At 47.3% G+C, this 18,822-nt stretch overlaps 1 protein-coding gene across 4 annotated transcripts in view; it reads right to left on the bottom strand.

Moving 5' to 3' along the window:
• Window positions 1-18,822, bottom strand: part of ALDH6A1 (aldehyde dehydrogenase 6 family member A1) — a 172,552-nt gene that overhangs the window by 137,558 nt on the left and 16,172 nt on the right. For all 4 annotated transcript variants that reach the window (XM_033951060.1, XM_033951056.1, XM_033951058.1 and 1 more), the window contains exons 2-5: window positions 17,938-18,000; window positions 5,991-6,065; window positions 2,032-2,193; window positions 1,781-1,859 (exon numbers count right to left, since the gene is read on the bottom strand). In XM_033951060.1, the coding sequence (XP_033806951.1) occupies window positions 1,781-1,859; window positions 2,032-2,193; window positions 5,991-6,065; window positions 17,938-17,940 (319 nt within the window). In that variant the 5' untranslated portion in view covers window positions 17,941-18,000. The remainder of the gene's footprint in view (window positions 1-1,780; window positions 1,860-2,031; window positions 2,194-5,990; window positions 6,066-17,937; window positions 18,001-18,822) is intronic.

Genomic DNA, 18,822 nt, shown 5'->3' with positions numbered 1-18,822 from the left:
GCGATTTAGTAAAAGGGGGCCATAGTGCAAAATATAGACAGCATATATAAATTCAGACACATTTTGATCACTAAATTGAAAATAAAATCATTTTCCTACCTTTGTTTGGTAATTTCATCTGGTTGCACTTTATTCTTCTGACTGTGCATCCAATATTTCTTCCCTTCTTTCAGCCTCCTTTATGCTTCCTCTCCTCCAGACCTCATTCCCTCCCCCAACTTTTTCTTTCTTTCTCTATGTCTGTCTTTCTCTGATTCTGTGCCCCATTTTTTTGCTTTGTTTCTGGTTCCCTGTTCCCCCCTTCTTTCTTTCTTCTTTCCTTCCTCCGTTCCCCATTTTTTGCTTTTTTTTCTGGCTCCCTGTCCCCCCCCCTTCTTTCTTTCTTCCTTCCTGCCTCCCCCATGCCACCACCGCCGCGGAATAGGCTGCTGCCGCAATCGGGAACAGGCCGAAATCTCCCTGCTTCTCTTCTGCACTGGGCCGATCAACTCTCGCCGCCCGACGTCAATTCTAACGTCGGAAAGGACGTTCCGGGCAGCCAGGCAGCGATTGGCTAGCCAGAACGTCCTCTCGACGTCAGAATTGACGTCGGGCCACCGCGAGAGTTGGTCGGCCCAGCAGGGAAGAGAAGCAGGGAGATCAAAGACACGGTGCCGGCCTGATCCCCGATGGCAGCAGTGAGAAGGGAAGGGAAGCAGGTTGGGCACCACTGCTCTAGACGAGCTGCACGCTAAGGAGAACAGTTGACCGCCCCCCCCCCTTGGTACGCCACTGGGGCAGAAGCGTGTCTGGCTGGTTCATTCGTTCAAAGCCGCAGGTGGCGGCTCCTTGCGAGATCCGCGCCTGCGTCTGAAGCCTCTCTGATGTTGTGACATCAGAGAGGCTTCCGATGCAGGAGTGGATAGCGCAAGGAGTTGCCAACCCGTGGCTTTGAATGAACGAGCCGGCTGCTGCTCCAAAAGGAAGAGAATGATCGCCTCCAGACCGCGGGCCACAAATAAAACCTGGAGAGCCACACGCGGGCCGCGTGTTTGAGACCGCTGCCTTAGAGAGAACACTGCCTAGGACCCTGGGGGAGCCCGGGCCCCCTGTCACCTCCGGGCCCCTGAATGCAGGACTGGTAGTACTGCCCTGATGGCGGCCCTGGGTGCAGTGGTTAGAGCTACAGCCTCAGCATCCTGAGATGGAGGGTTTAAACCCTGCATTGCTCCTTGGCAAGTCACTTAATCCTCCTCTGCCCTAAGTACATTAAACTGTTATCCTCTCAGGAAGGAATTGGAAAACATGATTAACAGTTTTCTGCAAGCAACTTTCTAGTTCAGATACAAGACACTAGCGTTAAGGACTACTAGACACATTGCACTAGAATGGATAATAGTTAGAAAACTCTTAGGACCAACCAAAACAAGTTATGATTTCAGGACTATTTTCTTTTTTAGCTTGGTTTTTGTTTTAAATTTTTTGTCAATCCTTCTCCTTAGTTTCGCTCTCCATTCCCTTCACTTTCAGTCTCTCTTCTTTGGTGGACATGAACAAGGAACAGATCTAATGATGGATCATCTCATGTCTGCTTGGATTTGGCAGCTGCTATCCTACCCAGTTCTAGCTTTTCTCCCTCCTGGCCACCTACAGAAGTACATCCCCTTGACCCAGACAAGGGTCAAATTTTAAGCCCTGTCTTGAACTATCCCCATTTTTTTTTTTATCCCCATTTTTTTTTATTATCAACAGTTCTCCAAACTATATTTCTCTATACCAATGTTCTTCCCCCATTACTTACGGAGGCCACGAAACACATCACCCTCAGCATCAGCCAGTGTCTTCCCCTGTTCCAACGTAATGATTTTAGCTATTTCTTTCTGCATACGAACACACAAAAAATGCTAAAGTAAAGCATATCAGCTTTGAGAATGAATGTTAGGGGCCCATTGACAGACAAAAGTTAATTAATAGGGTCCCATGAAATAATTTTAAGTGCATCAAAATCACAAGGTAATGCTGGAACTACTGGCAGCACATACACCATCTCACCAGGTTATCTTTGATGAGTTGCTGATACCGCAGGAAGATCTGTTGACGACTGAGGATAGATGTCTCGGCCCATACCTTGAAGGATTGCTTACAAGAACTCACTGCAGCTTCCATCTCATCTTGTGTGGCTTCTGGAACTCGACCAATTGTCTCATTAGTGGCCTAAAGGAAACTGAAACTATATTACCTTTGATTATCACATTACATTATTTTTCTTACCTAAGCAGCACAGGTAAAAGCCAGAAGATAAAGTCACATCTTTTGTTCCAGCAATAAAAACATAAGGACTGCCATACCATCTAGCTCAATATTCTGCTTCAAATCGTGGCCAAGCCATGTCACACGAATATCAAAAAGTAACAAGATTCCATGCTGCCTATTCCCAGGGACAAGTCGATGAAGCCGTTCGCGCAATGTGTGGCGGTGGCAAAAAGGGCGAATAGAATGCTAGGAATAATAAAGAAGGGGATCACGAACAGATCAGAGAAGGTTATCATGCCGCTGTACTGGGCAATGGTGCGCCCTCACCTGGAGTACTGCGTCTAGCACTGGTCACCTTACATGAAGAAGGACTTCGGAGTGATTGGCTGGCTCAGAACTTCCTCTCCGATGTCAGAATTGACGTCGAGGAGAGGAATGGTCGGTCCGAAGCTTCTGCATGGAGAGCTTGGGGCGGTGGTGGGGGATGTCGGAGAGAGGAAGGCTGATTGGCCCGGTAGATCGGGACAGTAACACGAGTCTATCAGGGAGCCCGGGATGGGCTCCGCAATTGACTCACATTGCCTTCCTGATCTACCGGATCAGAACACCCCTGTTCTAGGAGGAGGAAATAGATCTGAAGGAAGACCATAAGATTCAGGAGCTGGTCAAAGTAGGCTCACATTCAGAATCAGAGCGGCCAAAAGAAAGATCAGAGTCATAAGGTTCAGGTGACCTATGAGAATGGCGAAAAGAACTTCCTCGATGTTGGTACTGATCCGATGAGGATGATGAAGAGGATTGGCGTGAAGATCTTCTATACCTGGAAGCACAGGAGTGAGAGTGATGGTGCTTTGATGAAGAACTCTGATGTTTTTATGAAGAGTGTCGATGCTTCGATGGTGAACCTCGGTGTTTCGATGGTGATCTGAGATTTTGATGAAGATCGATGGTGCTTCAAAGAGGAGGAACGGTGTCTCGACGAAGAGCATCAATAGGAAGCAGAACAGCATGCCACTGTAGACCTGGAATCGGTACCCTGAGGCCTCAAAATGCTATGCTTAGGCTGGGCCAGTACCGAGGGAGTCGATGCAAGCACCGGATTTGAGTACAATTTGAAAATAATCACAATCTCCCTCCAGAAAAAAAACTCATTGAGTTGTTTCCTTGAAAACTTGCAATGGTACCTAATGGTCAATAGCCAGCACCATCAGTGCGGCAGGGTGTCGAGAGGTAGGTGACCTCGAAAAGGATGCATGTAGGAGAGACAGCCTGCACTGAAGGAGAGCGTTGGTTTCGATGCTTGGCCTGCACCAGGGATCTCAATACTGTAGAGCAGTGGTATTCAACCCAATCCTCAAGGACCACCTGGCCAGTCGAGTTTTCAGGATATCCACAATGACGGAGATTTTGAAAACTCGATTGGCCAGGTGGTCTCCGAGGACTGGGTTGAATACCACTGCTGTAGAGGCCTTGGACGTTTGCTGGGAAGAGGATGGCTTCTGAGCAGGCTTCTCAGATGCTGGAAAAACTTCTGATGTTGATGCCATTGTCACCTGTACCAAAGACTCTGAACGACCTGCAGAGTCCATAACCGAGCCAAAGATCTTGTCTTGTTGGATGTGTCGAGCTTTCAACTAACATTTCTGCAGTATGGAACATGTACAGGAGTCTACCCAATGTTCCCAAACATTGCTAACACCAACTATCTGGGTCAGCAATGGAAATAGGGAACTGACACTGACAGCAGTTCTTAAACCTGCTCAATGGTTTCGAAATGGACGGGAAAATTTCGGCAGCGAGGTTAAATTCAATTTTGATGAGAGAAAAAGAAAAACCTACTGAGGGAGAAAAAAAACAGAGGGTCAAAGGCCTGGTCATAGAAAATGAGGAAAAATTGATAGAATTATTATTATATTACATTACATTACATTACATTAGGGATTTCTATTCCGCCATTACCTTGCGGTTCAAGGCGGATTACAAAAGGTTAGTTTAAGGACAGAATTACAATGAATAAAGAAATTACAGAGTTACAGAATAACAGAATTATATGAATTGTAGAGAATAGCTAGAGAGGTAATATGAAGATCTTGAGGGCTTTTAGTGGTTGTGTTGTTATTTCTGTCTTAGGAATTTCTTGAAAAGTGTGGTTTTTATTTCTTTTCTGAACGTCTTATAGTCTGGGGTGGTCATCAGAAGGTTGGAGATTTGGTTATCTAGTCTTGCAGCTTGTGTGGCTAGGAGGCCGTCATGTAGTTTTGTTCTTTTTACTTCTTTGGATGGGGGGGGTATGAATGGGGAGTGCGTTTTTCTGTGTCTGGTGCTGGTTGCTTGGATGAGGCGATTGTTCAGGTATGATGGACTGTTTCCGTGTAGTGTTTTGAATAATATGCAGTAGAATTTGAATTGGATTCTTTCTTGGATTGGGAGCCAGTGTGAGTTGATGTAGGCTTCGGTGATGTGGTCGTGTTTTTTCAATGAATAGACGAGTCTTAAGGCTGTATTTTGGATTGTTTGGAGTTGTCTTATCGTAGTTGCCGGACATGGGAGGAAGAGAATGTTACAGTAGTCCAGTATTCCTAGTATTAGGGATTGTACTATAAGTAGGAATTGTGTGCTTTCAAAGAATTTTCGGACTTGTCTCAGGTTTCTCATGATTGCGAATGATTTTTGAGTTGTTTTGTTTATTTGTGGCTGCATTGTGCAGCATCTGTCTATGGTCATGCCTAGTAGTTTTATGGTTGTTTGGATGGGATATTTGGTTGCGTTTATGTCTAGGATGGTTGTGGTTTGGATCCTGTCGTTTTCTAGGAGGATGAATTTGGTTTTGTCTTGGTTGAGTTTAAGTTTGTGATTTTCCATCCAGGTTGTGACTGCTTCCAGTGTTTGGTGAAGTTCCTCTGTCATGGTAGGTTTGGAATGATCGTATGGGATGAGGATGGTGATGTCATCCGCATAGCTGTAGGATGTTATGCCTAGATTATCCAGATGGGTTCCTAGAGAGGCAGTGTATAGATTGAAGAGGGTGGGGGATAGTGGAGATCCTTGTGGTACGCCGCATGGGTTTGACCAGGATTCTGATTTTTCTTTGTTTGATTTTAACACTGAACATAAAATAATAATAGAAAGAAAAAGAGCTTGGCAAAAGCCAAGAAAAAGGGGACATTGACTGGAAGGCATCAATCGCACTGGACAGAGTCCAGAAAAAAGCACTTCTTTGCTTTGTGGAAAACGAAGAACTGAGGTACTGCAAGCTGGCATCAGGTGGGAAGGCACTCACACATGTGCAGTGCGGGCAGTCGTGAAGTTTCTAAAAACTTAAAGTGGCAATACACTTTTACTACTGTCTGTACCATGGATGCCATCACCCACATGTGAGAATATGCTACCTGCTTGTCCTAGAATAAATTAGTTTTGATGTACCTTGTTTAAATGAATTGTTGGTCTGAAATGATAATTGTCCATTATTTTGTAAAATGTTATTTTGAAATCTTGTGCCTCCTTCAGGTCATTTGAGCAATAAAGATATCTACAAAACAAAATATGTACCGCTCCTTCATTTAACTCAAAATCCGCTACTGCATTGGGTTCATGAAGTAACTTCTCTAAAATCTAACTGTCCTTCTGAAGTTTGAGACTGGCTCACCACAGGTTAAATGTTGCCCAAACACCTGGATACCTCTCATGAACATAGCCATCACATGTCACATATCATTGCCCTCCAGGCTTACAGATGGGGTGTAAAACATCACACTTACGGGATTGTGGATATCAACCCATTTTGTTGTTTTAGAATCGACAAACTTTCCATTAATGAACAATTTTGTTGTTGGCTGCAGGGAAAGAAAAAAAGGTAGATGATTTTCTGTTTTATATATTTATTTATTAGCGCTTGATATATTGCTTAAGTGGCCTAAAAGGTATCACAGTGGTTTATAATATAAATTTAACAGCAAATTACAATAAAATTATGAATATAACAAACTGAACAAAAACAAAAACAAAATGCCTCTATGTTTAAAATATATTATCAATCACTATAAATCTATCAAGCAGGCTAATATATTATAGTAGGCATAATGAATGTGCTCAGTACCTCCATACACACCGGTTATTTGAACCAAGACCAATGGGACGGAGATCCATCATGACAATATTCTGTTCTCCATCAACATAAATGTATAATCTAGGTTGCTATTTGATAAGCGTCAGTGTTCTCCCCAGAAATATTTTCTAACCGGGTGGCATGATAAAGTAGCCAGGTGAGGCGGGGTGGGGAAATTTGATGGTTAGAATAGGATCACTAAATCCACTGGCATACCTAGTATATATGACAGCAAGTGCTGATCATTTTTTAACAACTCACTCTGTAGTAATGTCCTGAAACAGGGATAATATCAGCACACTGATATTATGAGGCCCTGTGAAGGAATTATGAATATCAGGCCCTGTGAAGATATTATGTGGCCTTGTGAAATAATTATGAATCATTCATCATTCCCTCTCCCCTCTTGTTACATAGCCATTCTAAAGCAAGGAAAAATGTTAGCACCTTGTGACAGAATGCTGAAGCATTCTGTCACAAGGTGACAGAATGCTGTCACATATTAACCCTTATCTTATTTAAGCTGTCCATATTTGGAAAGGACATCAGCTGACAGGCCTTGAGAACATGCAAAAACACAGGTATTGTCTAAGTGCTGAGTTGGAGGGTGATCACGAGGCAAAGCACAAGGTAAAGGGAGGGTGATCATGATGTAAAAGCATGTACCTGTGTTTCCACCTGTGTAAAAGCATGCACCTTTGTATCCACTAATCATTAGATGAGTAAATGAGGGAGTTACTATGATGTCATTAGCTTAGAAGCATAATAAAAGGGACTCTGAACTAGCCACAGGCAGCGTCTCCATCCCGACTCGTATCCAGCGTGTGTGTGCTTGCTGTGTCCCATCCCTACACCACTCCTCTATATAAAAAAGTTATTTTTAGTAATAATAATTTAGTAATAGGAAAAGGCAGCATCTTAAACACTGCAGTGAGCACTAGAACACCAACACACGCATTGTAAAACTAAACAAGCCAGATCCTGCACCGTCAATTGATCTTGTACAGTAGAGTATAACAGAAAACCATGTCCTTTTCATACACAAAGAACCACCCTCGCCCAATATGGAATAATCACAAACTAAAAATAGAAATATGTAATAATAATAATAATAATAAATTTATTGTTTATATACCGCCAAAGCCAAGGTAGTTCGAGGCGGTTTACAATTTACAATAAAGAAGAGATGGACATGCAGCGAAAAAAACAATGAAGTCTTTGAGTACAATACAATACAATACAATAAAGAAGAGCTGGACATTCAGCGAGGAAAAAAAACAATGAAGTCTTTGAGTACATAACTGTTTGTACAGAGTAAGGTAACATTGTAGGGATGGATTTACAATAAGAGTAAGTTAATAGGAAGAGCAGGTCGTACGGTGTGGGATAAGCAGTGAAGACTTTAGGAATTCTTGGTCACAAATCGGTAGAACAGGTTGGTTTGTAGACAAAAGTTAAAATGAACCAAGAAACCAGACTCTGCATACAATGTAACACCACAGAAACAGTGACACGTCCCCTAATACTGTGCAAAATATAAAGACAATAGATGTAAATTGGAAAAAAACTGATACATAACAATCACCACTTTACAAATTAACAAATAGAAGTAAAAGAAATAATGAGAAATAAGAAAATACCATTTTATTGGACTAATCCATTTTTCAATTAGCTTTCAGAGGCCAAATCTTTTTTCAAGACAGTACAGTATACTGATGTTATGGTATCCTGACCTGAGGAAAAGGGTTTAGTCCCCAAAAAATTGCCTTATTTCCATTTCCTTTTCATAAACTTTTATCAATACAGTTACAATTCTACGTAAAGCAACAAAAAAATTTTCTTTCTACCTTTTGTTGTTTCTGCTTCAATCATCTTCTCTTCGCTCTCTTTCTATACATTTGTCCTCTCCCTTCCATGCAACATCTACCCTCTCTCTTTGCCCCTTCCACCCAGCCTCTGTCCTCTCTACACACCCTCTCTGCCCCTTCCATCCACTGTCCACGCTCTCTCTGCCACTTCCATCCAGTGTCTGCCTTCTCTCTCTTCCATACGGCATCTTCCCTCTTTTTATGTCCTTCAATAAACTGTATACCCTGTGTCCTTTTTCTCCTTTGTACATGATTCCTTTCAGTTTCACCCCCCTCCCTATGCTCTGGCATATCTCTTCTCCTTTCCTTCCTTCCTTCCCACTCCACCCCATGGTCTGGCATCTCTATCTCCTTCCCTTCCCTCTCCCATGCCCTGGCATCTCTCTCCTCTCCTATCTCTCCCTCCTTGCTCTGGCACCTCCTCTCTTTCCATTCCCTCTGGTCTGGGATTTGTCTCCTTAGTTTCCCTTCTCTCCCCCCATGCCCTGGCATCTCTCTCCTCTCCTTCCAACTCCCCCTCCATTATCTGGCATCTCCTCTCCTTCCTTTCTTTCCCCTGGTCTGGCATCTGTCTCTTCCACCATATGACCTGACATCTATCCCTTCCCCTCCATGGTCTTGGCATCTCTCTTTCCTCTCCTTTCCCTCCCATGGTCTTGGCATCTCTCTTTCCTCTCCTTTCCCTCCCAAGGTCTTGGCATCTCTCTCCTTCCCTCTCTCCCCCCCCATTGGGTGCAGCAGCACCTCCCCCCTCCAATTGGACAGTGCAGGAGCATTTCTCCTCCCCCTTCCAATTGGTCACAGTGCAGCATTTCTTCCCCCCCAGCCCCCTGCAGTGCAGCATTCACAATTCGAAGGAAAGACCCGGCAGTGAGGAAGGCCCGAAGCAACCAAGAGCATCTAGTTGTAAGCTTCCCTCATTGCTTACCTATCTCCTGCCTTAACCTGTAGCAAATTAAACCCATGCTCTAAAGCAGGGGTGTCCAACCTTTTGGCTTCCCTGGGCCACACTGGATGAAAAAAATTTTCTGGGGCCGCACAAACACTAACACTAGCTGATGAGCAAAAAAAAGGCTGAGCAGGTCCCAAATTTGCAATCACTAATATAGAAGATGTACGTATCTAATAATAAACCTTCATTAAAGGGACACTGTGGAGAGGAACCCAAAAAAGCAGTAATATACTTACCCTGACTGAGTGATCCACCACGTGCACCGCTGACAGTGGGAGCAGTCACAGGCTTTTGCATCCCCACTCTGATGAGCAGGGATGCATGCTCCTGGTTTTCTCATTCACTTCTATTACAGCTACAGTAAGCCTCATCAGAGCAGGGATGCTGAATCAGCTGTCAGCAGGGCACGTGGAGGATCGTTCAGTCAGGGTAAATATTACTGCTTTTTTGGGCCTTCCACTTTGAGCTTAGGCTCCCTCAAATGAACATCTCCCCTGCTGTAGGTAGTAGGGATCCCCAAGCCTCATCAACTGACAGCCACCTCCTCCCCTCCAACTTCCCAAGTTCTGCACCTGCCAGCAATATTGTAGAGCTGCTACCTTCCCTCCCTGTCTCCCTCCCCCACCTTGGCTTTCATGTATGCATGAAAGCAGGGGCAGCTTGAGGATATTTCCATTGGCCGCAAAGCTTAGAGATTTGGGGTTGCCAGACTGGAGGAAGATGTCTTCAAATGGCAGGGCTTGCGAATCCCCAATAGATCAAGAATTTGTAAATTGCACTCAGGCGGGGAGAAACTTTGATGCCCATCCACTAATTTTAGGCTCCAGTCCCTCCCCCAAATCATCTGTATACGACTACGCCACTGAATACAAAAATAATTGTGATGCACATATCCCAAAGCTAACATATTGCAGTTAATAAATTCAAAATAAAACAATTTTTTCTACCTTGTTGTCTGGATATTTTGTTTTTCCATCATCTTAGTCCCAGTTTCTCTTTCTGCTTTTAGTCTATCTTCTACTAATTCTCTTTCCAGTGTCTTCCCTCACACCTTAATGCTGAACAATGAAATGGAGGAAAAAAAAAAAAAAAAAAAAAGAGATGCTTTGGTTGCTCCTGGCTGATTTTTTCTGCAGATCTTTTTTGGATCCCCTTTTTTTGTTGTTGTGCATCTCTCTGCCTTCCATCCACAGGCCTAAAATTTCTCCCTACCTCCCTTCCATCCCCAGATCCAACTTCTCTCCCTTTCTCTTTCCAACTGCCCCCTACCCCATCTCTCCCCATGCCTGACTCCCTCCCCCTGGTCCACCATTTCTCCCTCTCTCTTCCCAACAGTTCTCCCTTCAAGTATCTCTTTCCCTCTTCCTCCACACCACTCTTCAGACCATTGCCCACCATCTCTCTCTCTGTCTTCTGTTTTTGGCCCTATAAGCTCACCCCCCATGCCCAATCTGGCACTTCTTTTAATACCCTCCCCTTCTGTACTTAAAAAAATAAAAAAAATCTCAGTCCAGGAGGCTTCCTTGACCCAGCATGTTCTCCCCCTCCTCTCCTGACGTCATCTACGGAACCCCGTCGCGGACAGCTTTTCAAGCAAACTTGATTGAAGATCTCAAAGTTTGCTAGTGCTGCCCACATACGCGTGTGCCTTCATGCTCCACTAGAGGGCGCATCCCCTCCTTGTGGTCTTCAGTTCAGATAGCTAGCAAAGAAGCCAACCTCGGGGAGGTGGGAGGGTTGCGAGAATATCTGCCTGCTGTCCCTGGATAACACCTGTTACGGTAAGTAACTGTGCTTTATCCCAGGACAAGCAGGCAGCATATTCTCTACGTGTGGGTGACCTCCAGCTTACCAAAAAGGGGACGGAGGGAAAGTTGGCAAATTAGGAAAACAGATTACGCAAAACCGACTGGCCAAACTGGCCGTCGCGCCTGGAAAAGGCGTCCAGACAGTAGTGAGAGGTGAAGGTATGAACCGAAGACCAAGTGGCAGCCTTACAGATCTCCTCAATAGGCGTGGACCTGAGGAAAGCGGCAGACGCCGCCATTGCTCGGACTCTATGTCCCGTGTCCCGACCTTGCAGCGAGAGACCAGCCTGAGCGTAGCAAAAGGAAATACAAGCAGCCAACCAGTTGGACAAGGTGCGTTTGGAAACAGGACGGCCCAATCGATTAGGATCAAAAGAGATGAAAAGTTGAGGCGCAGTCCGAGGAGACTCGGTGCGTCGCAGGTAAAAGGTCAATGCCCTCTTACAGTCAAGCGTGTGAAGCGCCACCTCACCAGGATTCAAGTGGGGCTTCGGAAAAAACACCGGAAGAACAATGGACCGCTTGAGGCGGAAATCCGCGACCACCTTAGGCAAGAACTTAGGATGAGTACGAAGGACCACCTGGTCATGATGGAATACAGTAAAAGGCGGATTCGCAACCAGAGCTTGCAGCTCACTGACTCTACGGGCAGACGTGAGAGCAACCAGGAACACCACTTTCCAAGTGAGATACTTGAGATGAGTCTTATCAATGGGTTCAAACGGAGGTTTCATCAATTGAGCCAGAACCTCATTAAGAACCCAAACCACCAGAGGGGCGCTTGAGTGGAGGATGAACATTGAAGAGACCCATCATAAAGCGGGAAACCACCGGATGGACAGAGAGCGGTTATCCATCAAGCGGATGATGAAAGGCAGCAATCGCGCTGAGGTGGACTTGAATAGATGTCAATTTGAACCAGACCTAGACAAGTGGAACAGATAATCCAGCATGGAAGACAAGGAGGCAGAGAGAGGCTCCATACATCGTGCAGCACACCACACAGCAAATCTGGTCCATTTCTGGGAATAGCATTGCCGAGTGGAACTCTTCCGAGAGGCTTCGAGAACATCCCTCACCGACTGAGAGAAACCTAAGGAGGGAGGCACGATGAGAGGAACCAAGCTGTTAAGTGTAGAGACTGCAGATTGGGATGTAACAGCGAACCTCGACTCTGAGACAGCAGAGAAGGAAACACAGGAAGAAGCAGAGGCTCCCTGACACTGAGCTGGAGGAGCAGGGAGAACCACGGCTGCCGGGGCCACCGAGGTGCTATCAAGATCAAAGTGGCGTGGACCGACTTAAGATGCACCAGCGTCCTGAGAATCAGAGGAAAGGGAGGGAATGCATAGAGGAACCCATCCGTCCAATCGAGAAGGAAAGCATCCGCCTCGAAATGATACGGGGAGTATACCCTCGAGCAGAAACGAGGCAACTTGTGAATGAGGGGCGAAGCGAACAGATCTATCTGTGGAGTCCCCCACCGAACAAACACCTGCCGCAGTGTGGACATGGAGCGACTATTCGTGCGGCTGAAGAAGGCGACTCAACTTGTCCGCCAGACAATTCTGCTCGCCCCGGATATACACTGCCCAAAGAAAGATGTTGTGGCGTAACGCCCACTGCCAAAGACGAAGGGCTTCCCTGCAAGGCGACAGGGAACCTGTACCCCCTTGCTTGTTCACATAATACATCGCCACCTGGTTGTCCTTACGTATCAGGACCACGCAAACCTGACGAAAAGCCACCACGGCACTGTAAATGGCCCGGAGCTCCAGCAGGTTGTTGTGACAGTGACAGTCTGCACCCGACCAAAGACCCTGAATCCAAAAGCCGTCGAGGTGCGCTCCCCAGGCATATGTCGAGGAGTCCGTCGTCAGAACCTTCTGATGTGGGGGCACGAGAAGAGCAAACCTCTGGACAGAGTGAAAGAACTGGCCCACCAACGGAGCGAGCGTTGCAAGGAGGGAGTCACCGCAACGTGCTGGGACGCGGGATCCCGATCCTGCCACCACTGAGGGACACGAAGATGTAACCAGGCGAACGGCGGGACATGAACAGTGGAGGCTCTATGTCCCAAAAAGGATCATCATCTGCTTGGCCGAGACCGAAGACCTCCGAGACTCCAGCTGACTCAGGCGCAGAAGGGCGGCCTGCCGAGGTAGAAACGACTGGAAGCGGACTGAGGGGCCACCTTCCAGCATAAATGAACAAGGGCCTCCTACCAAGGCCGAGACAAGAAGGAGTGCAGACAAACTGTGACCAGGTCCGCCCCGATGAACTCCCGAGACTGGGGCAGACAGAGGCGAGACATGGGGAAGTTCACTCCTAAGTCTAGACTCTGAAGGAGCAAAATGGTCTGATTCGTCGCTCGCAGAACCTCCTGGTGAGAGGATGCTTTGATCTACCAGTCATCGAGGTAGGGGAACACTTGCAGGCTGCGGAAACGCAGAGCAGCAGAAACCACCACCAGGCAGATCGTGAAAACCCTTGGAGAGGCCGCCAGGCCGAAGTGAAGGATACAATACTGGAGGTGGAGATCCCCCACCAGGAATCTCAGAAACCGGCATGGGGCCGGGGAATAGGAAAGTGCATGCATGGCTCTGGAGGCCCAGTGAGCACATCCAGTCCCCTCCGTCTAAGAGGGGGCACAATTCTGAAAGGGGAGCATACTGAACCGCTTCCGGACTTGAAACTAGTACAGGTCACGAAGGCCAGGACCAGAACTACTGATCCGGAGGAACCTCATCAACCACTTGGAGGCAGAGGAGGGCTCGAGCGGCCAGCAACAAAAGGGGCAGTTGCCCGGATGATGGGAACACCCAACAGACAGAGGCGAGGCTATCCCACCGGGCGTAGAATGATGAGGTCGCCCCACCGAAGGGAGTGGAGAAATCTCCAGAAGGAGAGGAGCCCGGAGGCGCATACTAGAATATTAGTGACTCACTACTTGAAAAGCAATGGTATTAGCCCCAACAGTATCAAAAGTAACCAAACAACGGACTTGTTCACACTTGGTTGTTCAATGAAGCTCTCAGATACCTGTGCTGCACAATGTTCACACTGAAGCAGCTTAATACAGGTTTCCACGTTATCTTTCATTGGGCATTCATGCTGTTTTTAATAATTTTTAAATCTTTTAAATATTATAAATCTTTTTAACTTTAGTGCTTGAGCATTATATGCACAAAACAGCGACACTTATCTTTGTAAAGAGTCGCTTGTTAGTTTAGCTTGAACAATCGGCCCAACGGGACCTGTTTCACCAATTACGGCTTCTTCAGGGGTCAGTATATTCGAGCGCAAACAGCTTGACCTGCCTTTGCAGATCAGAAAATGGTGTCGGCGTAACCCGGCATTGCTGCAGCTATCGCGGCCGCTGCGAAGGAGGCCGAGAGAACACAGGACTGGTATCCGGAGGGCACCTCCGGAGAGGGAGTCCATACCGCCAAGCCAGAAGATATTTGGCTGAAGGCGCACCAGAGAGGCGAAGGACCATTCGTGGTCTGAGAGGCGGTCAGTGGCTGCCTCAACAGAGGCCTCAAGAAGCGCAGTACTCACGGAAGTGAGAGTGGCGAGATGATCCTGGAGGTTCGGATCCCTAGCCACACTCTGCGCCAAGCGAGACGACGCAGGGCGGGAGCAAATAGAGCCGGAGCTGGGAGAGAGTCTCCTCTAGGAGACTAAACTCCGTACTACGAGAATCCGGCACGTCTGCCCGGAATGAATTGAAGAGAAAGCGGAGAACCCTCAAATCCCCGACAGGAGCCGGACACGGCGAGGCACAAGGTCCCAGTCGACGTCGAGGCACAAGCCTCAGGCGACGTCGAGGCACCAAACCTCAGCCGACGTCGAGGCACCAAGCCCCAGCCGACGTCGAGGCACCAAGCCCCAGCCGACGTCGAGGCACCAAGCCCCAGCCGACGTCGAGGCACCAAGCCCCAGCCGACGTCGAGGCACAAAGCCCCAGCCGACGTCGAGGCACAAAGCCCCAGCCGACGTCGAGGCACAAAGCCCCAGCCGACGTCGAGGCACAAAGCCCCAGCCGACGTCGAGGCACAAAGCCCCAGCCGACGTCGAGGCACAAAGCCCCAGCCGACGTCGAGGCACAAAGCCCCAGCCGACGTCGAGGCACAAAGCCCCAGCCGACGTCGAGGCACAAAGCCCCAGCCGACGTCGAGGCACAAAGCCCCCGCCGACGTCGAGGCACAAAGCCCCAGCCGACGTCGAGGCACAAAGCCCCAGCCGACGTCGAGGCACAAAGCCCCAGCCGACGTCGAGGCACAAAGCCCCAGCCGACGTCGAGGCACAAAGCCTCAGTTGATCCCAGGCGACGTTGGGACACAAAGCCTCAGTCAACGTCGAGGCACAAAGCCCCAAGCGACGTCGCTCAGCTGCAGTCCGTCGCAGGTTCGGAAGATGGCACCGTACCAATAAAACTGATAATGAAGGTGCAGCAGTGTGCTCCATAGAGGGCAACCTCGAGAATGAGTATTCCCATGAAAGGAGGCACGCTTCGAAGGTCTCGTAGAGGCTGGCACGACTTGTCACACCCCGGGTTCTTGCCGATGTTGCAAGCCCCAGGAAAATGACCAAAACTCCAGTCCCACGTGTCCCTTGCTACTAAGGGATCCTCCAGGTCTTACTTTTAGGCATGCATGCAAGGAATACAGGTTTCAGTCAGAATGTGAAAAACCAAAAATAGCTTTATTTCAGTAATGGTAACATAATTCAAAAACATTCAGGCATCAGCCTTGCAGTGCAGTATGCAGTCACAGCACATGACATCAAACTCATAAAGGTTCCCAAAACAAAACTTGAATAACACTGCAATTACAAACAGTCCCTGCTTCTGGGCTTGTAAGCTTCTGGGTCTCAGTTCTCTTCACCAGAGCAACAGTGTTTTAAATCAATATTCTTTTAGACCAAACAGTTCATTGTTATGTTCAAAAATCATTGATATATCACAAGTCTTCCATAGCACATGTACTTTCCCTTCTCTGCGATAGTGCACTTGGGATTAGCCACAGCTGAGAGGAAACAACATGCTGGCTCAGCTTGGCAATCAGCCAGGAAGTACAAACACTCATACCACCTTATATAATTCAGGGCTTTAAAGAAAACTTCTGTATTTAAGCTTTCAGGGAGAGTTTTAAAACTGAAGTTTCTAAACTTTCAGATTCCCTAGCAGCACAGAGGAATGCACAGCATGAGAAAACATCCAGGTTTAAACTCACTATATTTCCATAGGCAATGGCTGAGTTTCAGTGCTTGCCTGGGTGTCCATTGCTTCCTCCTCTGGCTGCTCCCAAGGCTCCCTGATATGAGCTGCATCCTCTGTTTCTAGCATGGGCCAGTCTGAGAGAGTCTGGCTCTCTCCAGCTTCATACCCTCCTGGGTATTCCTCTCCCGGGTGCCTCGTGAGTCTGGCTTCCCTTGGCTGCCTCCCCCTCTCTGTTCTCAGCAGGCTCATATCTGGTGGAAAACCACTCCCCTTCTGAGACTGTGGGGGGAAGGGTTTTCCACCCACTGACTTGCTTCCTGCTTTCACAAACGGGATACTTTCTAGCCCTGATTTTAACTGGCTGTTCAAATTTCCTGAGGTATTTAACAGTGTCAGGATGAGGTTTGCCTAGAGTGAAACTTTCACACTTATCCTGCCCTGTTTCTGTTATTTCCATTTCCCAGTCAGAGCTAGAGTCAGCTTGATTAATTAATTGGTCAGTCACCTGATCCCCTCTCCTGCACCTAGGTGGCTTGTGCACATTCCTGCTCACTGGGACAAAACCAGGAACGGATCCGGGTTTATTGTGGGTAAGACCCGAAATAGACTTGGGTTTGTCACAGACTGCACTCGATGCCTGGAATGCCTGAAACTCAGCCGGTGGCGTTACTGAGGTTATGCACATAGAAAGAAAGAAGAGACTTACCCAAGGATGGAACCCACGAGGCACAGCAGACGGGACGCCACCGGGGATCGAGGCTATGTCAACTCGAGTCCAAAGAAGGAAAAAGGGCCCAGCCATTCTGCTCACATGAGATGAACCCAGTGAGAGGCCAGGAGAAGAAGAAAACACTGCCGCAGCCAAACGAGGCCTAGCGGCAGGGCCGAAGCCCAAGAAGAGCCTACCAGTGGAAAACCAGCAGGAACACAACAAAAATTCAATTTTTTTTTGGTACAAAGAAAATACACGATCAATCAACAAACTGCACAGCAACTACCGAACAAAATAAAGAAGCCGCGGTGCTAGAAAGGAACTTAGAAGAACGCAAAGAAAGGGAGACAGGGTTTTCCGGCTCCGCGGAAAACTAAGAACTGAAGACCATGAGGAGGGGATGCGCCCTCTAGTGGAGCAGGAAGGCACACGCATGCGTGGGCAGCACTAGCAAACTTTGAGATCTTCAATCAAGTTTGCTTGAAAAATACCATGCTGTCCCTCTCTGATGAAACCCCCCACGCCAGCCAAAATCAGCAGGAGGGATGCCCATTCGCTCCTGCCCACTGCAAACCTCCCCCTACACTGATACACCTCTGCAAGGCCTCCCTGAACCAACTCCTCCCCCTCACAAAAAAAAAATAAAAAAAACAAGCCCCCAAAACGAAACATCAGGAGGGATGCCCACTCCCTCCTGCCACTGAATGTTCCCTGACCCCCCCCCCCCACACAAATACCTGGAAATTAGTCAACAGCAGGAGGGATGCCCAGTCCCTTCTGCTCCTCAGGCCTGAGAACCATTGCCCTAAAACTTCATTCACCTCTAGCTGTTTTCTTCCCCTCATTTTTCGTCCTCTACCCTCCCTTCTAAGCCAGTCATCCCAGATAACAATCTTGGCTAAAGGCCAAAAACTGAATCTCTGCAGCTTCCACCATCCTGGTTGGTTTCAGCTGGTGAATCAAACCCAGATGAACTGCATAGCATCATTAAAAGTGATCAAACAGCTTCACATCTTAGACTAGGAATGCCACCTACCATTGAGGAAGAAGAAAAGGAGGATGAAGGTGAACACCATGTATTGCACAACAGGGCAGTAATCTGAAAACAGAAAAGAAGAATTACTTACATATAAAACACAGTTACTTACCGTAATAGGTGTTATCCAGGGACAGCGGGCAGATATTCTGAACATATGGGTGACAGCAACCATAGAGCCCCAATGCGGATAGCTTCACAAGCAGACTTGCTTGAAGAACTTTTGGAAAGTTCGCGACTGCCGCACCGCGCATGCCTTCCCGCCCGACATAGGGCGCGTATCTCCTCAGTTCAGATAACTAGCTAAGAAGCCAACCTGGGAAGGTGGGTGTGTTGTGAGAATATCTGTCTGCTGTCCCTGGATAACACCTGTTACGGTAAGTAACTGTGCTTTATCCCAGAACAAGCAGGCAGCATATTCTCAACATATGGGTGACCTCCAAGCTAAACCAGATTGGGATGGTGGGAGTGTTGGCAATTCAGGAGAATAAATTTTGTAATACTGCCAGGCCAAAGTGGCCATCCCGTCTGGAAAAAGAATCCAGACAATAATGAAAGGTGAATGTATGAACCGAGGTCCAAGTGGCAGCTTTGCAGATTTCCTCAATAGGAGTAGACCTAAGGAAAGCTACAGATGCCGCCATGGCTCTGACTTTATGGGCTGTGACTTGATCCTCTAGATGCAGTCTAGCCTGAGCATAGCAGAAAGAGATGGAAGCAGCCAATCAGTTGGAAATGGTTCTCTTGGAAACTGGATCGAAGGAGACAAAAAATTAAGGAGAAAATGTTTGTAAGTAGAAGAGCTGTTTCTCCTGGGTGAGAATGAGGCTTTGGAAAAAACACTGGAAGTACAATAGATTGATTGAGTTAAAATTCTGAAACAAT

This window comes from Geotrypetes seraphini, chromosome 7, assembly GCF_902459505.1.
Source record: "Geotrypetes seraphini chromosome 7, aGeoSer1.1, whole genome shotgun sequence".
Lineage (NCBI taxonomy): Eukaryota > Metazoa > Chordata > Amphibia > Gymnophiona > Dermophiidae > Geotrypetes > Geotrypetes seraphini.
Note: the sequence above shows the minus strand (reverse complement) of the source record. Positions and strands in the feature narration are given on the sequence as shown.